Below are 16,371 nucleotides of genomic sequence, written 5' to 3'. Positions count from 1 at the left end.
TCATGAACTACCCGGGAAAGATGACTAAAGTAAATTGTACTTCAGTAAGTAACAAGTAAAACGGAATCAATAAAGATGTTAATCAGTAGAGCTCTCCCAAATATTCAAAAAGGTAGTAATTAAGAGGGGATCCATGTCATTCAGATCATACTAGTATTAGTACCCCGCACGGATGTGCGGACACTAATTATGTCAAATATTTAAGTTATTTGGATTTGACGTAAATAATCTTAAAATTTACACTTTCTCAGTAAATATCGATAATCATTGGATATTAACTACATAAAAAAAAATTAACCATTTCTTTTATTTTTCTTTTTTTATACCATTCTTGCCGGTGTCATTGGATCCTAAAAATAGTCAGGAAGCAAAATAATAACCCATATTTATGGCAAAACAATCAAATGTTGAGACAATGAATGACTCTTTGGATAAGACTTAACTCTTTTACTACTACTTGAACTCTTATTTGGTGTGTTGATATCTCTTAAAAAATATTTTTTTCTCAAAATTTCAGATTCTAAAGCATTATTTTTCAATAATAATTATTTTTATAATAATATAATTGAAAATATTATGCTTAATTCAAAACTCATTTTAGTTGGCTATCTAAAAATATAAAAAATTCTTTAGCTAGTGAATTTTTTTTACTCCATTTTGATATTTGACATTAACCATGTTAAATATCTGGGTTATTTGAATTATATGTAAATAACCTTAACATTTAAACCTTCTAAATAATTATAGATAATCGTCAGTTATTAATTAAGAAACACTACATGAAAAAAGACTTAACATTTTCTCAATTCTCGTAGTTATAATTTTATTTTTGCACTATTCTCATAAGTGTCATTGGAACCTAAAAATAGCCACAAAGTGAAATAATAACTCATATTTATGGCAAAGCACAAAGGTTGACACGATATAAACGATTCTTTGATTACGATGTGACTCTTATACTACGACTTGAGCTCTTATTTGGTATGATTTTATCTTTCAAAAAATATTTCTATTTTGAAATTTCAATTTCTAAAACTTTATATATATTATAATAATGATTATCTTTATAATGATGCAAGTGAAGATATTATCCTTAATTTAAAATTCACTTAAATTGGCTATCTAAAAATTTAAATGATTCTTTGGCCGGATTTATTACAGTATGACTTCACTTTAAGTTTATCGATATCTCTAGCCCCAGAATTTGAATTTTTAATACCCTATATATACAAAAAATTTCTTCTTTGAATCATTAAATGTTAAATTAATTGATTATTATTATAAAATATTGCATATATTGTTTTAAAATTGTCAAGTAGTTTATTTTTCGACACCATACTTGGCTTAACCTCAATACAAACTACTCAAATTGTATTCCAATTCAAATTCGAATATCATATCAGTTTGTTAGTAATAGTGATTTTTAAAAAACGACACGTAATGCAAATAAAAAAAATATTCTAAGATATCCTTATCTTATAATCTATGTATTTGAGTTGGAAAAAAATATATTTGAAATCGATGAAATTAACTTTTAAATTTTTTATACTCAACAAAGATGAAACATAAGAAGAAATTTGTTGTCTTCTTTTATTTATGGTTTTTAGATCTTTCTAACATTTTTTTCAATATTTATTTTCTTTTATCATATTTTGTATGTCGTCATTTCTTTTGTTACAAAAAATTAATTTATTTCACTATAAAAGGATGAGTTTTTAAAAAATTGTCTACATATGAAATTTAATTATATTTTTAATCTTTTTTTGAAATTATTTCATATTTTTTTTTTTGGCTTTATCTAATCAGCCTAAATAGGTGCTCACCTGACCACTTAAATTAAAAAATTGAATGATGTGTAATTTATATATATACTCCATTTATAATATGTGTATAATCATGTGTTGCCGGTATATCATCTATTTATATTAGCTATAAAAAGTAAACAATAAATATGGCCGGATATTATGTAAATTTTCCATATGATTTCGGATTTTTGAGTTTATTCATGATATAACTTCTATTATAACAATTTTAAAACTCTCTACTAATGTTAAAAAATTCTTATCTTTTTATTATCTTTGAATTAAAAAAATAAAGAGTTTTTTCGAAATAGTTTGTTTACATTAAAAAAATATTTTATGTCATAACAATTTTTTCTTTATATATACTCTTTGTTACACGTAAAAGTCACTATAGAAACTATCAATTAGAAACCAATTTCTCTCTTGTTGAGTTTGAAAAAAAAAACCTTTTACATAATCTAATGATTCAAAACTAATATTCTTCAACGAAAAAAATATTATACCCTTGCAATATTGGCTTGACTACAGCTAAACGAAGGGGTTTCAGCTTATACCCTTGAATTTCTTGAATATGCTAAATTAAAATTAATATGTATAGCTAAAGTTTTGTTATTTGTTTGATGTCCATTTATGCAAATTGACTCTTCAAGCAAATATTCTTCAAAAAGAAAAAAGAAACAACTTTTTTTTATATTGATTGATTTTATGATGTTTCTTTCTCCAGCATGTATGTTTACTTTATTATATATGTAAGTAAACTTTTATTTGGTTTTGTAAGCTCTTTTTTGTTATTTAGATAAACATATAGATGTACCCTATATATTACATTTATTTTAAAAGAATTTCGTTTTATTCAAATCTAGCTACAGTGTTTCAAAGAACTATACTTATAGGATTTTAAATGTGAAAGATTTTTATAGTTATATGGAGTAGTTTTTTTCTTTGCTAGAGGGCAAAGTAGTATTTAAATAATTAGAAAAAATAACAAAACTTCCTAACATGATTGCATATGATCATTAACCGAATTAAATATGATAACATGATAAAAAAAGATAAATTTTATTTTTAATTTAAATTCGAATGTTAGAACTTTATCTATAAATTTAAAATTATCTTTTAATTCAAATTCCGTATATATATATATATATATATTATATTTGTATAAAATATAGAATAAAGTTATCATATACTATTGACATTTATTAGCTTGTCACTTGGCTTAACTATAATGTCAATTATATATGGTAACTTTCTTGCTTTAATATATATAGATATAGATATATATATAGATATATAGATTTCTGTACTTTACAGTGGTCTAATAAACGAGTTAAAGCACCCAAGTGAAAATCAATTGTTGGAGAGATATTCCTAACATAAATTTTTAGGTCTAATAAATCCGTGCTTGTTTACTTTCTTTTGTTTTTTCCCCTTATTAATTGTCGCCATTTGTTAGTACGGGTAGGAGCTTTTAAGTGCAAAGATCATCCATTCAAGGCCTTGATCAAACCCTAATATTAGTATTATTCTACTAGTACTATATGATAATATTACTAAAGTTATTTCAGAAAAGAACACCACAATCTGTTATTCCACGTGAGAGAGATGTAAAACAGACAAGTTCAAGACACGCATGAGATGATTACCTCAATGAAATAGACACTTGTTGACCAAAATTCTAATGAGCAATAAAGACTTAATAAGACAATTCTATAGGTTATATACTGTAACCAATACTCACATTACTTCTTATGAGACAAAATGATTTACCCACTATCACAAAAATCCTTTCCTCCTTGGAATTAAATGGATGACCAAACCCAATATTAATTATAGGTACAATCAGCTCTTGATACTTGAGCTACCAAAAGTGACAAGAAAACCAAATATCGGTATTTCTATCTTTAATCAAATAAAGCTAAAATGTCTTCATTAATGATCTATTGACTTGTTAAGCTGGTACAAGTGAAAGGAAATCAAGGAGAAAGAACACAAAATCAACAATGCTCCAAAGATCAATGGTAAAAGGTATTTGGCAGTTTCTAAAAAAGAAAAAAAAAAAAAAAAAGAATCCCAGTGTTTGTGATCCCTGGCTCGAGCCTTGACCGTGCGGTTCTTAAAACATTATACTATGAATTTAACTTACATACCCTGTAATATTATTTTACACGATTATATTTTGAAGACATTTTCCTTCACTAGGTAGGGGCTAAGTTCTGCGTACACACTATTCTCCCAGACCCAAATATGGAAATATATTGGGTATGTTGTTATTGTTGTATATATATTTTAACACATTTTAGTAGGTTATTTACTTTATTTTTTACGTTTTCACATTATACTCAATATAGACAATTACCTGATTTTGTAAGTTACTTTTACCTAATGGTGCAATTTTTCTTTAACAGTATAAGTGCATAAAAAATAAATTCTTCCATTAAATATTCATAATCAGTTCACGGTCTCTATTACTGTTTAGCCTTAGAATATGGGTACTATAAAGCCTAGAAACCCATGGCATGTTAGGTTCTATTTTGCCGTAGGCAACTCTAACTGCAGGGAGGTACAACACAGTACAATATATTTCCTTCGTACTGTCTGCTACCTAACTAGGTCTAATAGTAACAAAAGGCAAAAACTCATAAATATTGCAAGTTGGTGCAGCCGATCGAGAACTTTGGAACCATCATATATTAACTTTTCCGTACTTTAATTAACATTACATAGGAAGTAACTTAGATTAATACTATAATTAACATTACCATGGTCCATAGACACACCAAATTAGTACTACTAATTAGCATAAGACTAAATTAAAGAAACTAAGTACTGATCCTATAAACTATTAAAACATTTAAGGGGAATTAGGAGATCTGCCAATGAAAGAGTTGAGACTAAGTTCAAGAGAAGCTCTGGCCGCAGCAGCCAAGTTATGATCATCTGAACGGTACCATTCTGTGTAGAATCCGCCTGAAGATTCATGTTTGATGTTGCAGAAACTGGAGATGTTCTCTTCATGCATGGGAAAAAGTGGGAGAGTTTCTAAAGCAGAGGCTCTTTGGTAATTTTCTTCTTCTTGTTGCAGTTCCTCATAATCGTCTACTAGGGTTTCATCAAAATGTTTAGTCTTTTCAAGAAAAGGATAAGCTTGATGAGAAGTGTAGGGATCAACTCCAACCCATGTAAAGTTTTGATGACCCATTGATCCGTTGGAGTTACCACCTGGTGATATTGAACAGTCCTGTTTTTGAACCACTAACATTAATTAGAAATTCAATTTTTGTTAATTATTTATTTAAGTTAGTATATACTATTATAAGGAAATTTGCATATGACAAGCTCAATTTTTTTTAAAAAAATTGCACCTTTTCTTTTGTGTCTCAAAGAAAGTATTATCCTACTGCTAATAACTTGAAATATCTCTTCCATTTGTGTTATTAGAGTTGGTTTAAGGGGAAAATAAAGAGGAAGTAAAGAAAAGGGTGTTTAGTTCTTTATAGAAGAAACTCACAAGTTTGGGAAAATTGTTGTCTTGATTATGTGACTATGTCCTTTTCTTCTTCATTTCATGTTTACAAGAAAGAAACTTGGCGAAAAAAAAGAGTAAACATAAGCAACAGAAACTATTTACCCCAATATTGGTGGATTGTCATGATAGCTTGAAACTGGTCCAAAAGATTCTTTTTTGGGCTTAAGTAGTTTCCTTTTTAACTTATTAGCAAAGGAATTTACACCAAACTTACCCTAAAGCTCTTTTCCATAGCTAAAGTTCCATAACCATAGTTTCCATTCTGTCCAACGGCCAGTACACCATGAGAAGAAGCTGATGGACAGTGAATACCTGTATATGAAACAAGTCCTTAGAACCATTCATAATAAAGTTCAATTTTTTGTGAAATGTTAGTACCTAGTAATAGTTACAGAAGTTAACTTTCTTACAAAAAAGAAAGGCAAAAGATTATATTTTCTTTTGTCTTTCATGATATTTTGACCAGTAAATTACCTGTAGTGTTGTTATACTTGTGGTGGATAGGATCATCAGCAGATCTCCAAACACCTCTCATGTGCATGGGAATATTATTGTTGCTATCAGTAGCAGCAGCAGCAATAAGCCTCTTCTTTTGCCTTTCACGAGCTTTATGGTTCTGAAACCAATAAAACACATTCTTGCCTTCAATCTTACCGTACTGTCTTAACTTAGCAGAGATCCTCTGAATCTGTTCAGCAGTTGGAGACCTAACTCCATTGTTGTAGTAAAGATCCTTCAAGATTCTTATCTGGTCAGTTGTGGGTGTCCACCTCGTACTACTTTGCCTGCACATGAAACTGCTGCTGTTGTTTTTGCTGCTATTACCACCAACACCATCTTCAATAATGTTGTTTGTCACCTGTCCAATTGATAAATGTTGTTGGTGAAGATAGTGCTGCTGGTTTTGTTGTTGGGCAGCTTCCATAGTGTATAGAGAGTAGTACTAAAACAAGAAGAGAACAAAGGGATGTAGACAAAAAAAACAGATAAAAATGAAGAATGTGGCTATAGGCTAGGTAGGTGAAGACTGAAGACTGAAGAGTGAGGAGTTACATGGAGAGAATGAGAGAATTATAAAGAAAGTTTTGGTTTTGTTGGGGGGTGGGGTGGGGGGATGGAGAGGGGGGGGGGGGTGTAGGAGGGGCACATGGGAAGGAAATCAGAGGGATATCTGGGAGAGAAGGACTGAAATTGACAGAGCAAAGAGTTAAGAAAAAAATATGGGACAAAAGAGGGGCTAGAAAAAGGTGGAATTCAGAGGAGTTTGCTTGGATGAAAAGGCAATGACAAGTTATGATTATTAAGTGGAGATATGGGAAAGAAAAAAGTGTGCTTTATGAGAAGACAGAAGAGAAAGTATTAGAGCTTCTTTTCAATGAATGAATGAATGGATTTTTGTTACAAAATGTTACTTACTATCTAGTATATGTTCTTGTGATTTTTAGACTTCATTTAGGGGAATTCTTCTTTATGTGGGAGATATGGCCTCTTTGTCTCTGGTTAAATATGCCAGAAATTTAGGATATTCTTTGTACTCTAGTACTTACAAAAAGATTACTAGGGTAAAGTTGTAAATGTGCTAGTAAAAGGTGAGGAGGAGTAATACAAATATTCTTCCCATATATAAATACAGAGAAAAGATTCAAAAGTATACTAATTTGCAAATGATGTGTGGTCATTTGGATATAAATGCAGCTGCTATTGGGAGGGTATTATTAAAGCCACATTCTCAGAAGTAGCATTAATGTCAGAGTTTTCTGCTAGTTGAAGCACTTGCAAATATCCAACAGATCATTAGTGAACTTCTTTGGTTCTTCAGCATTATTAATCATATAGGATACCATGCATTTCCCAGTTTTTAGTTTTTTCCTTCTTTTTTCTTTATTTGAGATCAAGCATTAGCAAATGGACATGGGAAATATTATTATAGTTCACACCGCTAAGAAATAGAATAATTCTTCAGCAGATTTTGATGGGTAAAAAAATATAGAAGATAATTCCCTGTCCCTCATCCACACATCAGTAGGTACTGCGCCAAAAGAAAGGATTTACAGTAATTTATAGGACTAGTATATACTATTTTAGTCTATTATAACATGTTATAGTATGTTATTTGTCTTTATTTTTTTAAGATACTAATTCCGATTACCTACATTGTTATATATAATTATCTTTTAGGTGAATTTGAGTATGTTTGGCCAAGCTTATAATAAGCTAGTCTAGCTAGCTTATACACACTTTTTATTATATGTTTGGTAAACATAAAAAATACTTATAAATCAAAATCAGCCAAAAGTCATAAGTTGATCTACCCCTCGTATGATTTTACTGATGCTTGTAAGCATTTTTGGTTTGACCAAAACATTTATGATTTTTGGGTAAACTATATCTTGTGAAATCTTTGAAATACTCTTCCTAAAACATAATTCCGGATTATCTCTCAATTCAATTTCCATTATTAGTCCTTTTCATGTAAAAATACTTAAAATTTATTTTTTGTAAGTAGCTTTAAGAATATTTTAAAATACTAAGTACATTTTTACCAAACACAATAATTGCTTATTATCTATTTCAGCAATTTTATCCAACAACATACTGTAACTATTTATTTATAAATTTAGGTTGAACAAGTAAAAGTGATTTTCAGTACCCCAAATGAGCTCTTTATAATGTAAAAATAATTATTTACCGTCTCTGTATAAAAGCTAACTCTAAAGAAATCCTATACAATAGCTACTAAAAAGTAGTATTATGTACGATTTAGTAAATATCATCATATTCCGATGGAGCGTCTAAGCACATTTGTTAACCGATCTTTGTGTATTTTTCTCTCATTCGAATAGTACGTACCATCTAAGTATATCATCCTTAAAACATATAATTTGGATAATTATAAATAGGAAATGGAAACTCTCCACAGGAAAATACCAGCCAGAATCTTGAACTATTTAGGAAAAGAACAAGCAGTAACACAGAGAAGGAAGGTGAAAAAAGAAAAGGGGTGGAAAGAGAATGGAATTAGGAGTGAAAGACAGAAAGAGAACATTATATTGAAAGCCATGGATGGCATATATCACGTCAACATAATTCATAATTCATAATTCATAATTCATAATTCATAATTCATAATTCATAATCTTCTGCTACGGAACAGTAGAGCACGCTACCCAATATTTATTGCCAAAACATCTACTTCTGCTCTCTACGTAGTGATATTACGAGTTACTCCGTAGTATGATCATTCAACTCATGAAAAATACTACCTAGGAACCTCATCGCTCATGTTTTACGTATTCTTTACAAAATTACTCTTTACAGTTCCAATATTAGACACCTCAACTATTCTATCAAGTACTAACTATAAGTATCAAGTAATTCTGCACATATACTAAATATTTCTACTCACTAAATTTATATATGTGATATTTTTCATTCTTATATTAATAATTAATTTGATGTAAATATTATGTGTATTAAAAGTTTCATAGAGGAGGAAAATACTTATTTGTCGTTTATACAAAAAGAAGTTAATCTTAAGGGTTTTTGTTTAGGTTTTGGTCTAAATGACAATGAAATTTGATGCAGACAAAGGAGGAAAAAGCACGAGATCAAAATAATTGGATGTTTTAAAAAATTCAGTCCCTTTCAGCGAATTGCTTTCTATCGCCGCATTTTATTAATCTTCCAAATCCTACCTTTTCCTATGCACCGATAGACTGCAGCTAGACTCCTACCTTAGGGAAACTTCTTTCTCCCAATTACTCAATTGGAGTCTAAAAATAGCGGGTTCTTTTCTTTTTCTTTTTAGCTACTTAAGTTATACTCATTAAGGGATGTGATGAGACGGATATAATTTATTAACTTTAACAAGAGTTCTGAATTTAAGCTTTTGATGGGAGAAATAATTAATCGAAAGCAATTCCTTCTTTAATGGGGTTTACGCAATGGGAATCACGATTAATGGGGTTGGTAGGTACTCGAATTCAAGATGGTTATATCGTAAAGAAAGTTTAAGTTATATCACTCTTTTATTTAGTTTTAAAATGTTTGATATATTATTTCATTTTATAAGCTTTTCAAAAATTAATTTAAATTAAAAATATAAAAGTGGTGTTCACATAAATATCATTATAGTATAAAATAAATAAAAAGAAACCCTTACTGTTCTAAAGTATTTTTTTTGAATTGTACTTTTGATAAAGAGTACTTTTCTAAAAAAGCACATTTTAAAATTTTGGCCAAATAGGCTATGGTTTTGTCATTCTCGGCTCTTAATTTGTAGGACATTCTTCTTATTTTTCAAAATATAATTTTTATTTATTTTGCATGTCCGAACATACTTGAAACCATTTCGCTTCTAATATCATTTACATTACTTTTACTATTTCTCTAATCCAAACTCACATAATATATCAAATTTAATTTTTTGGGAGAATATTCGGAGTTTTCTTTATATAAATAATTTTCCCATTTTTTTAAAAAAAAGCTTGTTAGGTGGAGATTTTTTCGAAGAAAATTTAACCTTTTCTGGAAGTTTCTAAACCTCCAAATATTAGTTAAACTTTTTCCGTGGCGTAAATACGCTGATAATTCAAGATATCTATTGCAAATTATGAAACTTAGGGGAAATTAAATTAAATTAGGTCTAACATATAGGGAAGGAATATATACTCTCACCTTGAAGTCATCGTATTGCAGTCTCATTCCAATTTTCCTTCAATTCTGCTGACTGTTACCAGACTCTCACTCTTTATTGGGAGTTCAACATTTGAGATTGCGCTATTTTTTTTCTTTTTCTGATTTTGCTACTGTCATCATTACATTTACCTTTCATTATCATGCATTTATATTATTTCTTTCTCTCAGCTGTCTCGCTTCATTTTTCACCTCTAAGAAGGAAAAATGAAAAGAAAAGAGTAGGAACTAATGCAATAAGGATCCATATAAGAAACTTAATTAGTACTTGCATTTATACATTAGTAATATCTGTGAAAGTCTATGCATTATTTGTGAAACGGAATGTTGTATAATCTATGTCCTACAACAAAAACAACAATGACGACGACGCAGTAAAATCTTATAAGTGAGGTTTGGGGAGGGTAGTGTGTACGCAGACCTTACCCCTATCCCGAAGTGATAGAGAAGTTGTTTCCGAAAGACTCTCAGCTCAAGAAGACAGAAAAGCCGAGAAGAGAAGCGAAAGGACAATATATTAGTATCATCAAACAGAAACCAAATTAAAGAAATAATAACAGCATCATAAGAACTAGAAAATATATAGTAGAAATGCAATAACAAAATCAGAAAATAAGCCCCGATGCTATGAAAAGTGGAAGGATAGTGGGAATACAACATTAACCACTAGCAATCTAAGGCCAACCCTATCAAACTAGCCTCACCCCTGGACTCGACTACGTCCTAACCTACAACCTAATACTCGACCTCCATACCTTTCTATCAAGGAACATGTCCTCGGAAATCTGCAGCAACGCCATGTCCTGTTTGATCACCTCTCCCCAATACTTCTTAGGCCGTCATCTGCCTCTTCTCGTACCCGCCAAGGCCAACCTCCCACACCTCCTCACTGGAGCATCAAGGCTCCTCCTCTACACGTGCCCAAACCATCTGAGTCTCGCTTCCTGCACCTTGTCATCCATAGGAGTTACATCCACCTTCTCCCGAACAACTTCATTCCTAAACTTATCCACCCTAGTATGCCCGCACATCCACCTCAACATCCTTATTTCTGCCACTTTCATCTTCTGGATATGAGAGTTCTTAATCGGCCAATACTCTGCCCCATACAACATGACCGGTCTAACCGCAACTCTATAGAACTTACCTTTGAGTAATGATGGTACTTTCTTGTCACACAGGACTCCTGATGCTAATTTTCATTTTATCCACCCCATCCCTATATACGGTGTGTGATGTCCTCGTCGATCTCTCCGTCCCCTTGGATAATCGGCCTCAGGTACTTAAAACTACTTCTCTTGGGGATGACCTGTGATCAAAGCCCCACGTCCATGCCAACTTCCCCCGACTCGGCACTGAACTTGCACTCGTGATATTCTGCCTTAGTCCTGCTCAACTTGAAACCCTTAGACTCAAGGGTATGTACTAGTAATATCATATTAATTAAGAACACCTAAAATGATAGAATTACCGTAGTACAAAATGGAAGTACATTTTTAAATTATATTAAAATTAGAATCTTCTTTAATAAAACTAAAATTCATGGCACTATAGTAAGAAATTTATATTGTGAGAACTCTCACTAATTTTGAATAAAGTCTTCTTTTAAAATGAACTAAACCTTTTTTTTGTGTGTGTATATAAGTATATTATTAAATTTAATTCTCGAATTTGGTACTACAATATTTGATATTACAATTGTCGCTTATTGAGATTCAAACTTTTACTGTGAATACAATGTAAAATTTGTAATATTTTGACTTAAATTTACATATTTGAAAATGATACAAAAAGTACGTAGTATAAGTCACAACTCACAATAATTTAATAATTTAAAATATTTAAAGAATTCGTAAGGCTCTCGAAATTTGAACAAAAAATTGGAACGGGAGGAAAGAGTAGTAAGGAGTGATGGCTACTCCTTTGGCCAGATTGTCTTTCAAAGTCTATCGGACATTGATTTGCTAGTAAAGCTCAACATCAGTACTCTTTGATCTTTCGTTTTATATTATTTTCTAAACAAACCAAAACCTCTTACCTCATCTCTAGCCTTCTACAATTCTTGACAAGTACATATATTCCCTTTTCTTGCGGGTAATCATAATATATCCTAGTATTATAGATAATAAAATATAAGTATAATTTTGCCATAGCTAGCTTTCGCAATATCTTGAAAGATTTTTCTAACATCATCTTCAGATCTCTCTACCTTCTTTTTCTACATATTATGCTACAAGTCTCCATTTCTTTCTCGCTTTCTTTGTAATTAATACCAAGAAAGAGACTACCAAACCAAATGAAGTAAAAAAAACCCTAGCCATAATCCACAAACTTTATATTCACTATTTGAAATAGTTTTTTCTTTCAAATTTTGATGCGCGTGAAGGAAGTAAAATTACTAAGATTAGATATTCCTACGTATAATATGGGCATGGTGGTCCATTGAAGGAGAAAGTCTGAGATGGAAATGGTTGCTTTAATGTACTTTTTTCTTAAAGTTTTCACACATTTGTTGAGTTTTACTGTGGAGTGTTCTAGGTAGGTGACTATGAATTTAATGCACTCTAAATAGTTTCAACTCACAAACATGTAGTAGTATATATAGGACCCAGAAATGCAGTTTGGATTTTGGACCACTACCAAATATCATTCTTCTTTTAGTTCTAGACTAGATGAGTTACCCATTTAACGTATGTTGTTTTAATGCTTTAAGTTGACTGAAAGTTCTTGTAACAGAGGACCACATGCCATTTGTTCTTAGCTAGCTCAGTATCTCTCCTACTATGCAATGAGTGACTCATCAAATTAAACTTAAGGATTATACACTATTAGAAAACCAAAATGTAACGACACGTAATTGTCCATTATAAGTTGAAGTAATTATCCGAAAAATAGACTCATCTTACTGTTAGTATATAAGTTAAATCCTATCAAAATTGCTTTTTGATGTATTGTGCTCGGTTAAATACAGCGGGTGGCAAACGGGCGGGTTAGGTCAGATATGGAATGGGTCGAAAGCGGGTAATGAAAAACGGATAAATTATTCGATCCGGCCCATATTAATACTGATAAAATATGGTTAACCGGCGGATAATATGGATAACCATATTATCCATGACTTCTTGAATATGATCACTTTTGGGAGAATTCCTAGTTTCTTAAACTTGAGGAACCCCCAATTTGAGGCTTTACAAATGTAAAAGTTAAACCCATTAGTTATCCATTTTCTAAATAGATAATATGGTTCTTATCCATATTTGACCCGTTTTTAAAAAGTTCATTATCCAACCTATTTTTTAGTGAATAATATATGTGGTTAATCATTTTCTTTTAACTATTTTGCCACCACTAATTAAAAATATACGGATTCTTAGGTGATATTGAAAGCACTCAGTCCGTTCTAAATAGTTTCGGCATAATTTTTTAGGCAACTAATTAAGAAATGAAGTTTGGTTTTATCTAAATATAGGATGATTCGAATACGAAGATACGGTTAACTTTTCGAAGAATTAGAATATTGTTTAGAATTATATGGGTCAAAATTTATCTTTAGAATATTTAAGCCAAGATAATACTAGGGAAAAAAATTCTCAAGTCGTCGTTTGTCGAAATGACTCAAGAAGTGGCGAAGTCTGTGATCGAAGAGTCAACAAAGGCCGAAGTCGTAGAGTCGACAAGGGTCGAAGCCGAGGTCGAGTACCTTTGACAGAGTTATAACGACTAGTTTCAAGATAGGATATCAAAGAGAATATTCTAGTGGATATTCTCTGTATTTGTACTATTAAGGTTTCTTAGGAGCATGTTTCCTATAAATAGAAAAAAAAACACAATAATAGGGGACATGTGATATTCATTTGTAAAAACACACTTTGACTAGAGAAATAGAATCAGATCTAATTTGCTAAGATACAAACATCACCTTTTCACCGAGATTCTTGTCTATACTTTTCCACTAGATCCGAGAATAACTCATCTATTCAAGAGATTGTCTATCATTCGTCATTGTCAGAAAGAACATCCACATATTTCATCCCTTCTTGGGTGACTCATTCATTCTATTTACTTAAATTCCATTTATTGCTATTCATTAATATTAAATGCTACATTATTGCTTATGATTTCTATAATATTTATTGTATGCCACCGCCACTGTCCGACCACATTTACGTAATATTTGTTGCTTCTTTAAAAGCTCAATTTGAGGATATTATTATTAGCTATGATTAACCCTTTTTAATATAAGTTTAGTTATTTGAACCAAGATCTATATTTATTGGTAAAATAATTTGGCGCTTCTTAGTTAAATTTTTAGCTTCCTCTAGATCTATAATTAACGCAAGTCGCTAACGTCAAAAATCCCGAGATCTCCTTTTTTGTGTATACAAAACCCTACATGGCAGGTAATCGATGAGAAAGGGAAAGAATGACGAGTGTTTCCCAACCAACCTCATGAATGTCATCAACGAAAGCTGTGAAATAGTAGGTGAAGACACGACCCCCAACGCGTCCCCTAGACGAGAGAGGTCACCACTCCTATGCGGCAACATAACGAAACCCAGCAGAAAAGGGGCCTCCACATCTACAGAGGAAGGGACGCCCCCAACAAAAAACTCCTCGAGGCATGGTTGACCGACACGCTAGCAAGCGTCCTCAATAAACCCGCTCCAGGCAAGACTACAGAAATCGCAAGGGCATGCACGATACAACAAACAGACGAGCAGTGCAACTGGCTCCCGCCAGCAATAGGTATAACTCACAATGTTACTGATAGTGTAGGTGACAACGCCCTTGCTGCCATTCTAAAGAGGATGGAAGAAATGAAGAATGAAAATAAGGCACTCCGAGACCAGATGAAAGAATATCAAGAACGAGTTGACAAGATACCAGGTGCTCCTAAGCTGCTGCTGAAAAGGAACGCTAGCCAGTTCGTAGAGCACCCATACAACAATAATGAAACCACACATGCCATACCAAAGATCTTCAAAATGTCGCCCTATCTCAGGATATACGACAGAATGAATGATCCTGAAGATCATGTGACTTATTACGTCACCGCATGACCTCGCCAAGGAACAAGTGTCCTCCATTTTGCTGAAGAAGTTTGGAGAAACCCTCACGGGAGGGGAATTAACATGGTATTCGCAGTTGCCAGCCCGCTCCATAGAAACTTTTGAAGAAATGGCCGACAAGTTTGTAACCGCCCATGTCAGAGCCAAGAAGGCCGAGGCGAGAGTAAACAACATATTTGCTATTAAGCAGTCCTTGGGAGAGGGACTAAGGGACTTCTTCGCCAGGTTCAACAGAGTAAGGATGACTCTGCCAAACATATCCGAAGGGATGTCGGTCGCAGCTTTTTAGAACGGGCTGAGCAGAGTGCTTCAAGAGCAACTAGAAAGCTGTTAAGCCAATTGATGAAGTATCCTCCAACCACTTAGGATGAAATCCACAATGCTTATTGTGCTGAGGTCCGAGCAGACGAGGACGATCTCAACGAACCAACTCATCGGCTAACCTCAGTACAAGCCGAATCCATAAAAAAACGAAGAGATAATACCGTAAGAGATCATCCGATTCCGCGGCCTAACATGGAACGTCACCAACCATATGTTAGGGCAGCCGCCCCACCCTCCCTCCGCTATGAAGAAGGCCTGTCCAGGCCAAGGATAGGGACTCATTGGAACGAAAGAGGTATGCCTCCTTTATTATCTGCTCATAATTTTTGTATGTCACCTATAGAAATAGTCTAAGCTCTTGAGAAACTTAGAACAAAAGTTAAGTGGCCGCCAAAGATGATATCAGAAAAGTGAAGTGGCAGCCAAAGATTGAGAAAGTATGATGCCCTCTATGAGTTCCACCAGGAACACGGGCACAAAATGGAATATTGCATCGCCCTCAGACAGGAAGTCGTAAATATGTTATGGCAAGGGCACCCTAAAGAGCTGTTAAGTGATAAGGGGAGGACCAACTTCACTAAAGGACGTGAACATCAAGGCCCGCCGAAGCTGCCATCGCCAGCTCTTACCATCAATATGATCATTGGTGGCAACGACGACGCCTCTATCAATGGAGTGAAATTCACCACCAATCATAAACTCAAGCGGTCTATCACCCACGAAGGGTACGACGGAATCGAAGAAAGTATCATCTTCGACGAGTCGGATGCCAACGATTTGATTTTCCCACATAATGATGCCCTCATTATTACTTTATGTATTTTGGATATCGATGTCAAATGCATCATGGTGGACGATGGAATGGTGCATGCGTTATCTATACCAAAGTCCTTACCCAAATGAGGCTCAAGGATAAGATAGTGCCGCATTTGCATCACGCTAACCGATTTTA

At 32.8% G+C, this 16,371-nt stretch overlaps 1 protein-coding gene across 1 annotated transcript; it reads right to left on the bottom strand.

The window, feature by feature from the left end:
* Positions 1–4,478: 4,478 nt before the first annotated feature.
* LOC107796712 (protein WUSCHEL) lies at positions 4,479–6,398 on the bottom strand. The gene is made up of 3 exons (XM_016619508.2): positions 5,806–6,398; positions 5,546–5,643; positions 4,479–5,043 (listed from the first exon to the last, which is right to left on the bottom strand). Exons 1-3 carry the CDS (start codon positions 6,254–6,256, stop codon positions 4,657–4,659), a joined length of 936 nt encoding a protein of 311 aa, XP_016474994.1. The 5' UTR covers positions 6,257–6,398; the 3' UTR covers positions 4,479–4,656.
* Positions 6,399–16,371: the final 9,973 nt, after the last annotated feature.

Source organism: Nicotiana tabacum, chromosome 3 (assembly GCF_000715075.1).
Source record: "Nicotiana tabacum cultivar K326 chromosome 3, ASM71507v2, whole genome shotgun sequence".
Classification (NCBI taxonomy): domain Eukaryota; kingdom Viridiplantae; phylum Streptophyta; class Magnoliopsida; order Solanales; family Solanaceae; genus Nicotiana; species Nicotiana tabacum.
Note: the sequence above shows the minus strand (reverse complement) of the source record. Positions and strands in the feature narration are given on the sequence as shown.